The sequence below is a fragment of the Chenopodium album genome, chromosome 25 (assembly GCF_948465745.1).
Source record: "Chenopodium album chromosome 25, dcCheAlbu1.1, whole genome shotgun sequence".
Taxonomy (NCBI): Eukaryota; Viridiplantae; Streptophyta; class Magnoliopsida; order Caryophyllales; family Amaranthaceae; genus Chenopodium; species Chenopodium album.
The window spans coordinates 5,729,989-5,744,474 of record NC_137858.1 but is presented as its reverse complement, the minus strand read 5'-3'; the positions used below and the strand labels follow the sequence as shown (position 1 = coordinate 5,744,474).

Here is a 14,486-nt window from a genome sequence, read left to right as displayed (position 1 = left end):
AATTAATTTTATGTTTCTAGATTTATTAAGATAATAACATCAATTTTTTCAGTATATTGTTACCCTGTATAAGAATAAACAGCAATATTTTATCGCGAGAAAGTGAAAGAGAGAGAGAGATTGATACACCGTACACATCATGCCTGTAAAAGAATTTACTTAATTTAACAGGAAGGAGGTATTTGGTAGAGATTCAAAAAGCATGTACAAATGCCTGGATCAAGGAAAAACGATAGATTCAACCTTCTTATACCGCCTGCACTTTCTATCCTTCTCCAGGTCTTTCTTTCAGGTTATATCTAAATGTAGAACACTGACCAACTACTATAATATAAAATCAGATAGCAATTGCCTATTATTTACTAATCATTAACCAGATGATTTTCGGCTCCACCTACCAGTTCGAGCCTTGCGTCTCCCACGCTTTTTCTTGTTCTTGGGGGTAGCCAACTTGGACCGTACTTTTACAGCCAGTTGCTCTTGACTTACTGTCATTTTGCTGGGAGAATTGGGGTCTGGGACATGTTCAACATTCTCTGGTTTCACTTCAGTTCCCGACTGAAATTCTGCAGTAGGTCGAGTCCCAACAACTTCAGTATGAATGGACTCTTCCTTCACCTGTTGATTAGCGACAAGAATCTTGTTATCAATCTACAGACAAACAATCATTACATAAAAGCTAATCAGCATGAGAGAGAGAGAAGACTATCATTAGAAACAACTGGTCAAGTCCTAGTGTCATGCAAATATGTCCAAGCAAATTAAAGCTGCAATTGCAATAGTTTAAAAACTTCCCAGTTGCTAAATTATAATTTGCAATCTTACAGTAACATTTTCCTCGTATCCATGCAAACATGACCATACGAATATTCGTGATAAAAATTTTAAAGATCAAAGATGACTAACCTTGCAACATTTCCTCCCAAATTGCTGCTGGTCAGCAGTTTCAATCATGCTGCCAGAGACTACATTTTGAGGCATGATCATCTTATTTTCCAATGTCTGCTGAGTAGTAGGCAGAGATCCTATCTGAAAATTTTCACCATCCACTTGGGCCAAAATTGAACTAGGGCAATTTATCAATGCTTCACCAGGACCAAAGCTTGAGATTTCAGCATTTTCCCTGAACACCTTATCAATTCTTGATCTCAGCTGGCGGACATGCATTTGAGCCACTTCAATATTCCGTAAGATATTTTCAAAGGAATCACTATCCTTGAAATCAAGGAATGACCATTCACCATTAACACCAAATTCACCAACGCCAGAAGTAGTCTTTTCTGCAGAGAACATACAAAGAATAAAAAAGCCAGTTTAATTCACAAGTCACAAGAGTTCAGGAAGACAGGATGAAGTTAATGAATGAAGTGTACAAGTAATTAGTAGTAATAAATAGCAAAAGATCACATTTATCTGGAAAAGAAGGGTAGCATGGCAAAGATGAAAGGACAAGCGGTCCATCTTAAGAAGAAATAAAAATGGCAGAAATGGTCACTTTAAAATTCCATATTTCAATCCCAACACAAAACTTCCATTGAAAGATCAAGATAAGATTATAAAAGTGAAAGAAATCATGGGCCAAAGCGAGAATGCCAAGAAGTCAAAATGGGTGCAGTTTTCTAATTATAAAAAGCTTTGAATTTTACTTCACAGTATACTTCATAAACACCTCACAGAAAGGTCTATGAAGCTTCAAAGAGGGAAAGACATGATGCTTTTCATCACTGATAAATGATTAACATACAGGTCTAACACAACACCATGGATCATTCGGAACAAAAGATTCTACATACATCACAAGTTTGTATAGAGAGCAGAACCATATTCATCTAAGCCACAATTTATTAGCACAGGTTTTATTCTCACCAGTATTGCCATGATCATCATCCAAATAAGCTGAATCACCGGAACGTCTCTTATTTACTGCAAAGGAAATTTTGTATAAGCGTGAGGAGCGAAAAATGAGTATCAGTAAGGGGTCTAAAATCCCATGTAACTCAACCTCATGATGGAAGTTACTGATGGGGTTAAAGGCCATCCTTATTTACCCTTATTACCATATTAATATTTTAAAAAATATAGCTATACCAAAATATGAGAACAAGCTATGACATGATGAGTAGGCAGCCAAGTCTGTTGTTTCTTCAACTCTTTTCCGTTTCTTCCTCTTCATCACCCTTACTGGACGATTCTGGCAAACAGAAGGAGCAGACTTCACTGCAAGGTCTTCAGCAGCATATTTCTCCAACTCACACTGCTTTGTTTTAGCACATTCTGCAAGCTCACGGTCATACTTGGAAGCTTGGGAGTGTAGTTCCCTAATCTGTAGCTCAACCCATTTACACCGCCACATCAGTGGGCGTACAAACTTTCTCCATTGAGCTGTTAATTTCTTCTTCCTGAGCATGTGAAGAACAAGAATTACACCATAACATCCTAACACATGGAGATACAATAGTGGGGCCAATAGATATGATCAATCATCAACACAATAAACTTCTTTAAAAAAAAAAAATGTTAAACGGAAAGAAAGGAAGGAAGGAAGAAAGGGGGGAAAAAGGCAGAGGACCCTTCATATCATGAATATTATCAAAGATATGTAGCAGATTGGTAACAGGTCATTGAATTCAGAGCAAATTCTAGTTAAAAACACAAGTTCTTCCCAGATCTGACAAACAATTCATATTAATCAACATAAGCTGTGAAATTGAGAGAAAGGGACTTTTGAGCATCAGCATACTTATTAGTGAGACAGGTGTGGATTAAGCTTCAAAACCCTAAGAACCAGAGGTAACTAAGGTCTCAGATGTCAGAGCCACTTTCTAGGATAAGTAAGAGTAACTGAAAGACAATAGAGTGGCTCACCCTTGTCTCATCCCAAGCTTGAGATGAATTGCAAGAAGGATCAACCCAGCCCTCTCCCAAGGAGCTATGTATGGTAAATGAATATTTCCAGCACATACGCTCAAAGATTACTCTGCAAAATCTTGCCAAATAGAGATTCACGTGATCTCAGGAATTTAAATCTCGGATGTAATTGATTTGCAATTATGGTCATAAAGCCACTTTCACAGGAAATGTAGTCTGTGACTCCGGCTGCCGGGGCCTAATACTACAGTCTTGCCAAAGTCAAAAACTTTACAATGCGGTTGTGATGTAGTGATTCGCCCGAAAATTAATACCCTGCTTCAGCCAGTCTAAATTAGTGATAAAGATATAAATAGCAAAATGATTTGGTCTGTAGCCTGCAACTCCTTTGATGTTAACCCATAAGTTCCATCACATCTTTCTATGATACTGCTCACCAAAAGTGTTGGACTCGAACATGGTTTCTGAAATTATCATGTCTAGTTTTCCCAAGGTGTCCTGCTAAAAATAAAGGGTCACACCCATGTCCTACATGAGAATGAGACTAGTACAACATGGATACAAGTCATACAACAAGGTAGGGGAAGGATCAGAACAAGTCCTAAAATAAGAATTCCACTTAATCGCAATTTACGTAAGCCTCATATAAAAGGGGTATCAAAAGGGATAGAAGTTCTAAGATGAAAGAGTTAGACCTTCATCACATGCTAAGTCAGAAGGACTGCATGAAATGTGCTGGGAGATGGTGATCTGTGTAAGAAACCAAAAAGATCCAAGGAAACATCCTCTCTTTTGTTTTCAAATGATTAGATTGACTCTACAATGTCCATCAGATCCCAACATATGCAATCTCAAAATGACAATCCAGGCAGAAATTTTAAATTTAAATGCACATCATCACAAAAAAGTGTCATATTAATAATCAGTGAAAGGACATATAGAAGGGAAAAAAAAAAGAACTTACCAAGTATATTCATGTTTACATACTCATAAAATAAATTAATAAATTAGGCAGAGGAGAAATTAAGCAACAAAACATCAAGAGATTTTCTATTTCCTCCAACTTTGCTTGTTTCTCATAATATTTCATACATGTCATCATGCAAGAGCTATACCTGGTTTTGAACAGGTCATTAAATCCGTCTAATTCCATCAATGATGAATTATCATTCCGCAATTCAGACTCAACTTCAACATCATTTGATGCCCCAGCAGTTCCAGTCTCAGAATCTGTACACTCGAATGAGCTCGAGTTCTCCGTTGCATCCAAAGATTCCCTCTCAGACACCATTCCCTCATCGGATTCCACATTCTCCACAATTTCAACCTCAACATCCTCATTATTCCCATTAGAAGCCATGCCTTGATCACAGTCAACCCCGGAAACATCCATGTGAAAACCACTATCCTCATAGCTACTAGCACACGTCGTCACCGGGTTCTCTTCTGGGGTTTTAGCAACAGCATCAACATCAGCATCAGCAAACCCTTGATCCTCACAGTTACTAGTAAAAACAACCAAATTCTCCTCAGACAACTTAACAGTACTATTATCCTTCATACTAACCGGCGAAACCTCCATCGGAGTATCCAATTTCCCACTCATATCTACTTCAGGACCCATCAACATAATATCTAACTAAAAAGAATCCATCTTTCAACGAATACCCATCAATCAAAAACTTGCTAAAATTCTGATCAAATGACAAACTATAACAATGCAAATGCCAACTTCACTCAAAACCCAAAATTAATCATAACCCAAGTGCTCAAACTAAACCATATTTCCCAACCAAGAGCAAAATTATAATTGGGTTTTACAATTGATTACTCCAATTTCTGTATTACGCAAATGATGATTCAATTTATGAACCTGAAAAGAAAACCTAATTGAATCAACAAAACAATCAACACCCAAAAATGAATAAAAGCAAGAGAATTTTAGGTATATATATATATCAAAATTCAAAGCATAGATAAAAATTAACCAAAACCTTCAATCAACAAGGCAAAAATTAAAAATTTAGAAAACAAAAACAACCCAAATCATCAAAAAAAAAAAAAAGAAAAAATTAAAAAAGAAAAAAAAAAGAGAATTAAGTAAAGGGAAAACGGTGTTTTTTTTTTTTTTTTTAAATTAATAAAAAGAAAAAGAGAGAAATACCTGGGTGAAATTGAAAGAACAGATTAAAGGTGGGATTTTTGAGTGTTTTGGTTGGAAGTGTGGAAAGGGATGAGAGAGAATTTCGAAGCTTCAGACTTGAACGACAAGAAGCCTTAATGAGCGAGAATTTTTTTTTTAAAATGTATTTTGGATGATTTTATGGTTTTAAAGAAAAAAAAAGACAAAAATACTTGTAGCTGCGCCTATGCTCCACCTCTTTGGCTGTTGTAGCGACGTTGATTTCGAGAACGGGGAGGGTGAGTTATCGCCCTCTGAGTCCCTTGTGTAGGGCCGTTCTGAGTCCCTCGTGTAGGGTCGTCGGTGCCGCAGCTCGGGGGTATGTGGGGTCTGGGCTTCTCGGGCGGGTTTCAGCGGTCCGTGCTTTTAAATCAGGCGGTTTGTGGGTTAGGTTGGTGAACCTCGGACCGTTGGTGGTGGGGCTCGGTTTGGCGGCGGGGTGGGTTGTTAGGGTTTCGTTCGTTGTTTTAGTTTTTAAGTTTTTTCCTGTTTTTTCTTTTAGGTGCCTTTGTGTGATTTTTAGTTTTGTTATTTTTTCTGTTTGTGTGGTGTGTTTGGGTGATTTGGGGCTTGCAGATCGGTTTACCGATCTTCTGGTGCAGGATTTAAACCGGGTTTTTTGGCTATGGGGCTTCGGTTTGATCATCTGGTTGTTTGGGCTAAAGGGGTATGCTTCCATGCCGATATTCGTGTTTGAATCGGAGATTGTCTTCTCTATGGTGAAGTGTACGACACCAATTTTGATTTTAGGTCGAGGAGTACGGGATTCTGAGCCAATGAAGGTTCACGTCAGAAACTACAACATATTGCCAGACCCCCTTGCAAGAGGCTGCATAGGACAGCGTTATATGAGCCAAGGGTACTTAAGAATGTCATTTTGCGCGTGCAATTGTAGTTTCCTTTATTTCGAACTTGTAATTGGTCCTGTTGTCTTTGTATTGTTCGATTACGATCTCTTATGTAAGTGCCGTATGGCTTATTATTAATGAATTTTAATCTCCCCCCTTCAAAAAAAAAAAAAAAAAAAAAAAAAAAAAAAAAAAAAAATTAAGATTAAGCAAGACTCGAATCATTTAAAAGTAAAGAAATATAAGAGTTGATCTATCAATTTGATACTTTGGTCGAGGTTTTACACAACAAAATCTTCAAAAGAAAACGAAATAATCGAAATATAAGGTGCACGTGCAGTCATGCAGTTCAGAGATTTCGTATCTAACTTATGTTTGTTTTCTATTACAAGTAATATTTTAGAGTTGGTATAATCTTATCATGGGGCTTTGCTTGTGAAAATGGGAACTCTACAACTTGTAATTAATAAGATTAAACAAGATTCAAATCATTCAAAAGTAAAGAAACACAAGAGTTGATCTATCAATTCGACACTTTTGTCGAGGAAATAACCGAAATAAAAGGTGCACGTGCAGTCATGCAGTTGAAAGAATTCAAATCTAAACTTATGTTTGTTTTCTATTACGACAATATTTTAGAGTTGCTATAATCTTATCACGGAGTATTATATTTCTCCCTAAAAATTAAGAGTTGGTATTTTTGGAATCAAATTAATTTTCCTATTAATATAAAATAAGAAAATTTATTTATATAGAAATTCTAATATTCTACTTTTATTAACAACATAACGGATAAATTAAGAAATAATCTTATAACTATTTTCTGCACAAAAAAATTGTAGGGTCCTTTAACTTTGGATAGATATGATAAGACTGAATACACGACACAATATAACACAAGACACTGGATCAACTCATGCTTGGTCTAACTTTTTAAAATTGTGGCACTTCGAGCAACTTGTAAGTTATGCTTATACACTTAGCTAACACAGGGCATGAAAAAAAAAAATTAACTTAATTTTACACATCTAATAGTGGATTGTAAGACCATTTTGTGGGGTGGATTGAACTATAGTGTAAGAGAAATCCGGATAGACATGTATAAATGCATAATGAATAACTCACAGAAGTGATTTTATAATGATATGACGGTCTTACAAAAATGAAATATGTACTGCCATACGCCCATACTATTGTAAAGTTTGAACGTGTATTAATTATTAAACAAGTATTTGGGCCCGGGCAATGCTGATGCCCCGGATCATTACTTTTTTCTTGATGATAAATTTATTCAAATTATACATATTAATATTTTGTATCAAAAGTTAACATAAAATATCACATAGCTTGATGGTAAGATGCTCAAACCATTAGAATTTGAGTTGTGTGTTCAAATCTTGTGAAAAACTGTTGAGGAAGTGAATGGCGTAATAAGAATTTGAGTCGATGATGTGACGTAATGAAGAAACTACGTGGCACATAGACTTTCATAAGAACGCCTTTTAATAAATTTTATATATTATAGATAGATAGATTTACTACTATAATGCTTTGGTGATGAATGAATGATGATTGTAATAAATGTGCAAAATTAGGATTAATTATCGTACTAGCCGTTGATGTCTTCTGAAGAATATTTTGTATATTTGTACAGTTTACTAAGTTACAAATCTTACAATACAACTGAAAGAGACCTTCAATTATTGAACTGTTAAAAGCTTTCTTCTGAAAATAATTGTATGGCACAAAAGTGCTTGTGTAAGAAACAAAAAGTAATAAACAAAAAAAATGGTCTACCAGCAAGCCTATCTAAATTAGTACACAATTGAAAATAGAACCTTTCATGGTTCTAGTTCATTTCATACTACCGTGATGGCGTGATCACCATGATGCGCTGCAACCCGAAAACAAGGTCTTCTGATGCCACCCTCTATACCACTCAATGTGCCAAAACTTCATAAAAGTAAAACAATTACCTTCCCGTTTACTCGAACACTTCCAAAAATGAACTTGAGGTGAGCCAAAAGCACATGACTGACTAATCTCACGATCATCGTTAATTGAAAAAAAAAAAAATAAATAAAGCAAAACATTCATCGATTGATTGCTACATTACAAAGTCCATTTCTTTCCAATTCTCACTTTTGGAATGAATAGCACAAGATTAACCCTGTCGTCCTCAATGATGAAAATTTATCAGGTAGATTGTCATTTTGACTTGTGATTTCGTTCTTTCCTGTATCTCACATATTTTGGATCAAACCCACCTTCTACAGCTCCATATACAGCCCAAGGTGGTGTTGGAGCCATATAATCTGTGCTCTTGAAAGGCTCGCCAGAAGCCACCTAAAATTTGGATAGCAAGTAGCAACCATTAGAAAGACCGGTAACATGAAGAAAAAAGCAATCAAAAGTATTTGACGTTTGGACCAACTGCCACATATTATCTTAATGTTTAACAATCCTCGAAGAATCCTGATGTGTTTGTATTGCTTGTATTAGTTAGGATCTTCTGGAACTCTATTAAACTTAAACCAATCAATCAATCAATCAATCAATCAAAGCCTTAATCCCAAAAGTGGGGTCGGCTAACATGAACCAAATTTGATTATTCCGTGTAGTCATCAACATAAATCTTTCTCCTCCATCCCTTACGATCCAAAACTTCATCCTCACGTAAATCCATGCACTTCATATCCTTCCTCACTCCTTCCAACCAACTTAAACCATATTAAGATAAATTAAAATTTTGAACTACTCGCAGCAAATGGGAAAAATTATAGAGTACTTAATATCGTTTTCCTGGAAAGATAATTAAAATTAACTTTTAAAATAGAAGCAGAAAATGAAGCATGTTAAGCTATATGATGGTGCTGTAACTAACCAGGTTGTGAAACTTTTCGTAATCTATCCATGTGAACCATTGGCCGTCTATCTTGAATTTATCAACCTTCGCCAAAAGGACACAACAGGAGTGCTCATGCTCACAAGCAACCTCATATTCGCCTTCACTTCTCAAAGCCATAGCTTCTGAAAATGCTTTTACATCAGCATGCCAAGGAACATTTTCCATTGTCAACTTTGACGTAGCAGTTCTGCAACAGAGTTTTTACACAATCTTGAGTACAACTTTCCACATAGATACAAAAATAAAAGGGATGAAGATATAACTGCATGATACTTACGATCCACAATAAGTTACTCCTTTGATTTCGATGAAGTCGGGCTTCCCAAGTGAAACGAGCTTAAAATAGCCATCTACATCTTCAGCATTCCAACCTTTGACTAAAGTCAAGCGATAAACGGTCCGCTGATGCTTTTCATTGAGAGAAGTCAGGGAGTCCTGTAAAAAAAATTGCCAGTACCACCATAAAGCAGATGCCATTGTCAAACAAGCCGTCAGATCCTAAGGATCAAAATGAAGAAAGAAGCATGTTTTCTAAATTTAAATTCAAACCATCTGATCCACAAACAGTAATTATAATGAATATTACCAGCAAACTTCCAATATAAGATTTCACTGGAGAAAAAACTTAAGTTGAAATAGAAAGAACAATACCAAGCTATTCAATAGAAGACTGTTAAGGTAAGCCTAATCTGATAAATGGACAAATCAATTGTTTGAAATGATACACAAATCAAATCAGCATATTTCACTCCAATCTACTTATGAATTCAACTTATTGATCCACAAAAATCGTCGTGTTATTATCAGCAATGAGGATCAGTATAAAAAGGAAGAAATAGCTTAAGTAAGCAAGATTAAAGCCTTGCATTTTGCTTTCAATAGAGTGACTTACCAGAAAACGCTCCCAAAAGTCTCCAAACAGGGGTCTATCCACAGCCTTCAAACTGTCTCTTGTTGCAGCATCAACACTCACATACAACTACACGAGGCACAAAAAGTTCAGTATTTAGATTGAAGCTCGAGAAACTCTGGCCCCACATGCAAGAAACCCTAGTATATTTCTTAACATACAGTTAACTATCATTGCACGATAGCTTTTACCTGAGTGATTGGTTTCAACGATTTAATTTTTTCAGGAAATTGAGCATTTGTAACAAGGAAGGTAGAAATCCTCCTCTGATGCAGCTCATCTATAAGTGTATTGATTTCGGGATACATAATAGGTTCTCCTACAAGTGACAAAGCACAGTGCCTGGGCAAAAGACCTTCTGCCAACCGCTCTTCCAGCACCCCTGCAACAGCAATTCCAACACTTAGTCCTGAGTTGATTTTATATGAAGAATAAAATTTTAAAGTGGGGTAGTGCAGAGCAAAGAAAGTGGAAGTGTTGGACAATTGAGAGAAAAAGAATAATGGGAAGGCAAGAGATGGGGATTGGACTCCACCCAGGATCACATGTAAGCCAATCCAAGTATCATACTCTCATCTATATAAAATGATAGCCATAAACAAACATCTTTCAAAAGACAAACCTGGAACTCCCTTCATTTGCTTTATCATTTTAGTATGAAGGTCTAACGCAGTGTTCACAATCTCAACAGGATCATCCATTTTCCATTGCCAGCTCTTCCCTACAGGATTGGTATGATGCCTCCAACAAAAAACACATTTGTTTGCACATGCCAGGCTTGGTGTTGCCTCCATGCACCTGTATTAAAAATACATCAATACATTTAGTATATAGATTAAGGAGATAAATTATATTACAGTGCCTCCATGCACCTGTATTGAAAATATATCTATTAATTAAGTATATATAAGTTATATTACAGCGTAAATATATCTATATTAGCAGATCTGGCGTGCTTACTTGGCATCAGCAGTAACTAACCGTAAAGCTGAATTATGCCAAGAAAAGAACACCAGAAGCAGAGGTTTTTCTTTATCCTATTGACATTACCAAATAAACTAAAAACAACTGAGGCAGCAAAGTAACCAAAAAACACAATGCATTATGTCCTCAATTATTAGGGTACTAGATTAGTCCCGTGCGATGCACGGAAATATAGAGTATATATATTTTATGTATTATTACGTATCAGAAAAATTATTGAGATATAACCATTAGTTGTAAATGCTAATTTTATAAAATTAATTTTGAAGAAGAACAAACCGAATATGAAAATTTAAGCACATACATAAAAGTTAGATTTTTAATATACGAATTTAATTAAACAATAAATAATGATTTTAAACTTGTAATATATACAGGAAAATAGAAAAAATGTATACATCAAAGTATTTTGTTCGATGAAGCATAAGGGAAAGATGTATTAGATACCAATAGTTGGTGATAGAAGAAAAATAAATAAATTAAAGAGTATAGATAAATTGAGAGGAGGAGAAATTAAATTTGAAATTTGAAACCAAAGAAAATATAATGACGTCAGATTTTTATATAGGCGGGAAAAATTTTCTTATAAAGCTGCCACGTGGACAATATGATGTCAGCGGTTGTTCCTTTAGTTTATTTATAGATTTGAGATGACATGAAAAAGTATAATCTCCACTCTTGGAAAATTTGTTAAAGAAGACCAATGTGAAGAAATTGGTGGCCAGGCTGAGAAAGAGAGACAAAGTAAGAAAGTAAAGATCAATATAACTCGTGGCATGATTACCTATGACTCTCAATTCCATAAAATGAGTGCTTATAACAACCCCCACGGCCTCTAAGTTGCGCTTTGGTCCATCTGCAAAGTTTAACTCCACTATGTGTACCAATTATCTTATAGCCCTGCCAAAAAAAAACATTACATAAATTAATGGGAGAAGAGAGAGTTGACAAAGAGATTATATTAGAGCAACAACTCAGAATAATATTACAATATAATATTTGTAGCATTGTTACAGTAGGATGATTAACAAAAGATAATATTAAAAAAATAAAAACAAGATAATTTTTTAAAATGAAAGGTATTTCATGCTAGCATTTGAGGTACACATGGGTAGTGGACATTCAAAAGAGCGGAAAATTGAAGAAAATACCTCTATTTTCAAGAAAGGTTCAAAATATTTTGCAACTGGATCTATAATTTGACAATATATCCCAGCTATGGTACTTCCTACAGAGCTACCAGGCTGTGGTTATACATAAGAGCCTATAACTACAGTAAAAATTTCAATTTGTAATAGAATGCAGAGTATTAGATCAAAGAATATTATGCCTAGCTAGACTTTAACAGTTGAGGCACCCAGGAACAGTTTGGTACAAAAACTGGAACCTAGAACAACTTTAGTCATTTCCGGCCTAAGTTGAACACTAGACATAAGCTGTATATAGGCACTGGTCCTCAAGGCGTTTGGTTTCACTTCCTAGTCTTTGGACAGGCTGCATAGCTACACTCTATCATAAGGCAATATAATTGGCCTTTAAAATCCAGCTCATCCATATACATATATTCAGAAATTTAAATAATAAAGTTCATGTACAATAACTCCACCATCAAATCAGCAACAAGTTCAAAATATAAAATGAAAAGAAACTCACCTGCTTCACCAGATTTGCTCTGATCACAGGAGTGACCATTTCTTTTTTGCCGTCAGTCTTGACCCCATTAACCTGCACTGCATTCTTTGAATTCCTTGACGGCCCCTTACCTGCTATATCCTCAAGATCAACAACACCCATTTCCTCCTCACTGTCTTCCGAATCTTCATCATCAGACTCATCGACGAACTCTGCATCACTCTCATCATCTAGCTTCCCACAAGCAACTACCCCATTTTCCTGAACTACACCTTTTAGGATCCCAATCAACTTCTCACCCCAAGCATCAACCTCTTTCCCCAATCTACCTCCATCCACATCACCCTCCCTCAACGGGAGCATCTCATTGGCTCCCAATGCCTTCAACCTTTTCGAAATCCCTTTCGCTACAACATCAAAACTCTCCCCATACGCCCCACTCCCAACCCCAAAAACTGCATATTTGAGCTTACTGAGCAGAAGTGATCCTACTCTAAAATCATTCGCACTCTCCTCAATCCAATCAGCAAAAAACTTGGCTTTAGGAGGCGGCTTTCCATCCTCCCAGGTAGAAGCCACAATCAAAACAAGACTTTCCTTCGAAAGATCCTCTGGTTCATAATCTTTGACGTCAACAAGGTCAATAACAAGACCTTTCGAGGCAAGCAACTTGTGAAGACGGTGAGCTAGGGTTTTACAAGTGCCAGTTTGAGTGATATAAATAAGTTTCGGATTCCGAGCAGAGACAGCAAACTTCTGAGAAGCAAGCTTAAGGCGGCGGGCTTTATAGAAGCAGTAAAAGGTGGTGGCAGACAGAAGGGCAAGGAGGGTGACACGAGACGCTAGCTCCGACGACATCATTGTAATCAATTAGCTACACAACCTAACATAGACAAAACTCTTTCACCCCAGATAAACAAACCAACCCAAATCAATCCCACCTCAAAATTATTCCTTTTCTTGTCCCAAATAGATCAAATTGGCAAATCTCCCTGCCTAATTAAAAAACATACAAATCAAGAATCGAAGTTGGCACTCATTCAATATACACTTTACAGTATAACTGGGTAATGAAAACTTTTACATCATACTTTATAGTTTATTGAAAATGCATAAATCATCAAGCATAATACATATAATTTATAACATATACCCAGATAAAATTGAGCTTGTAATTACAAGTTTAGAACTTTATATTACGATTCCATTAATTTGTATACATAAATCTATCTGGGGTTTAAGGGAATTAGGGTTTAAGAAAACTATAGCATTCACTCAAATTGAAAAACATACAGAGTACAACAGAGATTGATGTTACCTGGGGTTAAAGAAAAGACGAGCGAGTTGAAGCGCAAACTGAGTGTTTGGACGAGTCGCCGGTCGGGAGGTTTTAGGAGTAACTATAAACCCAAAGCTGTGTATCAGTGTATCAACGTACTCCTTTTCTTTTCCAATATTACCCCTCTATTTTTTATTTTTTTGGGGGAAGAAACTTTTTTTTTTTTTTTTTTTGAGGAAAACGCTGGATTAATATAAATCAGAATCCGCTGAAAGTATAAGACACTGCAAAAACGAACTCATACAAATAAATTTAGAGCAACCACGAGTATCTCATCTTGCTACAAAGTGGGCTACCGTGTTACCTGCCCTTCTAACATGAGAAGAAATAAAAACATTAAACCACTTAGATAACATGTTAATATCATCATAAAGTAAACCTATTTGATTAAGGCAAATCTCAATTTATCCAATTACTTTGTATAAATATCAAAATGACTCAAAACCTTCCAATAAGTGCAAAAAAAAAAAGGGTATGCATGTAATTGTCATTTAAGGAAAAAAAAAATTATCATTTATTAGTTGATCTGTCAAATAGGCTGGTTGGTCATCAAGGTCGAGCCAATTTTAAAAAAATTTAGTTACACTAGTCAAAAGAGAGTTTTAAGTAGCTGATTTTCAAATCCTTTAAACTTTTTTTTTTCTTCTCAATTGAGCTTTTTTTTTCCCTGAAAATGATTGAACTAACTTGTTTTGATTTGTTTTATGGGGTTTTATTGGGTTTATCATAGCTTATGGTAAGAAGAACAACTTCATGCAATATCAAATCCTAAGGAGTTTTAAAGAGCAACAACTCCGACCAATAGGTTTTGACAC

The 14,486-nt window shown here is 35.8% G+C and overlaps 2 protein-coding genes across 4 annotated transcripts; both read right to left on the bottom strand.

Annotated features, from left to right (window-relative positions):
- Positions 1-9: 9 nt before the first annotated feature.
- Positions 10-5,161, bottom strand: LOC145614338 (uncharacterized). 3 transcript variants are annotated; one of them, XM_081669382.1, is made up of 6 exons: positions 5,033-5,161; positions 3,984-4,741; positions 2,089-2,399; positions 1,867-1,923; positions 907-1,280; positions 10-651 (listed from the first exon to the last, which is right to left on the bottom strand). In XM_081669382.1, exons 2-6 carry the CDS (start codon positions 4,496-4,498, stop codon positions 370-372), a joined length of 1,539 nt encoding a protein of 512 aa, XP_081525508.1. In that variant the 5' UTR covers positions 4,499-4,741; positions 5,033-5,161; the 3' UTR covers positions 10-369. The 3 variants fall into 3 exon arrangements, with proteins under 3 accessions (XP_081525508.1, XP_081525509.1, XP_081525510.1); XM_081669383.1 differs by having other exon boundaries at positions 3,984-4,754; positions 5,033-5,140; XM_081669384.1 differs by having other exon boundaries at positions 90-618.
- Positions 5,162-7,576: 2,415 nt separating this feature from the next.
- On the bottom strand, positions 7,577-13,785 carry LOC145614578 (S-adenosyl-L-methionine-dependent tRNA 4-demethylwyosine synthase-like). The gene is made up of 9 exons (XM_081669635.1): positions 13,651-13,785; positions 12,354-13,328; positions 11,485-11,600; positions 10,339-10,514; positions 9,908-10,098; positions 9,699-9,785; positions 9,084-9,241; positions 8,783-8,993; positions 7,577-8,244 (listed from the first exon to the last, which is right to left on the bottom strand). Exons 2-9 carry the CDS (start codon positions 13,191-13,193, stop codon positions 8,107-8,109), a joined length of 1,917 nt encoding a protein of 638 aa, XP_081525761.1. The 5' UTR covers positions 13,194-13,328; positions 13,651-13,785; the 3' UTR covers positions 7,577-8,106.
- Positions 13,786-14,486: the final 701 nt, after the last annotated feature.

Bases quoted from the DNA above. Each gene is read 5' to 3' on its own strand.
- LOC145614338 (XM_081669382.1), bottom strand. From the start codon at position 4,498: ATGTTGATGGGTCCTGAAGTAGATATGAGTGGGAAATTGGATACTCCG. The intron at 2,400-3,983 runs GTATAGCTCTTG...TCACATGCTCAG, and splicing joins AATGACCTGTTCAAAACCAG to GAAGAAGAAATTAACAGCTC. The intron at 1,281-1,866 runs GTGAGAATAAAA...TGTTCTCTGCAG, and splicing joins TGATGATCATGGCAATACTG to AAAAGACTACTTCTGGCGTT.
- LOC145614578 (XM_081669635.1), bottom strand. From the start codon at position 13,193: ATGATGTCGTCGGAGCTAGCGTCTCGTGTCACCCTCCTTGCCCTTCTG. The intron at 9,786-9,907 runs GTAAAAGCTATC...TGCCTCGTGTAG, and splicing joins CGTTGAAACCAATCACTCAG to TTGTATGTGAGTGTTGATGC. The intron at 8,994-9,083 runs GTAAGTATCATG...ACTCTGTTGCAG, and splicing joins GGAGTAACTTATTGTGGATC to AACTGCTACGTCAAAGTTGA.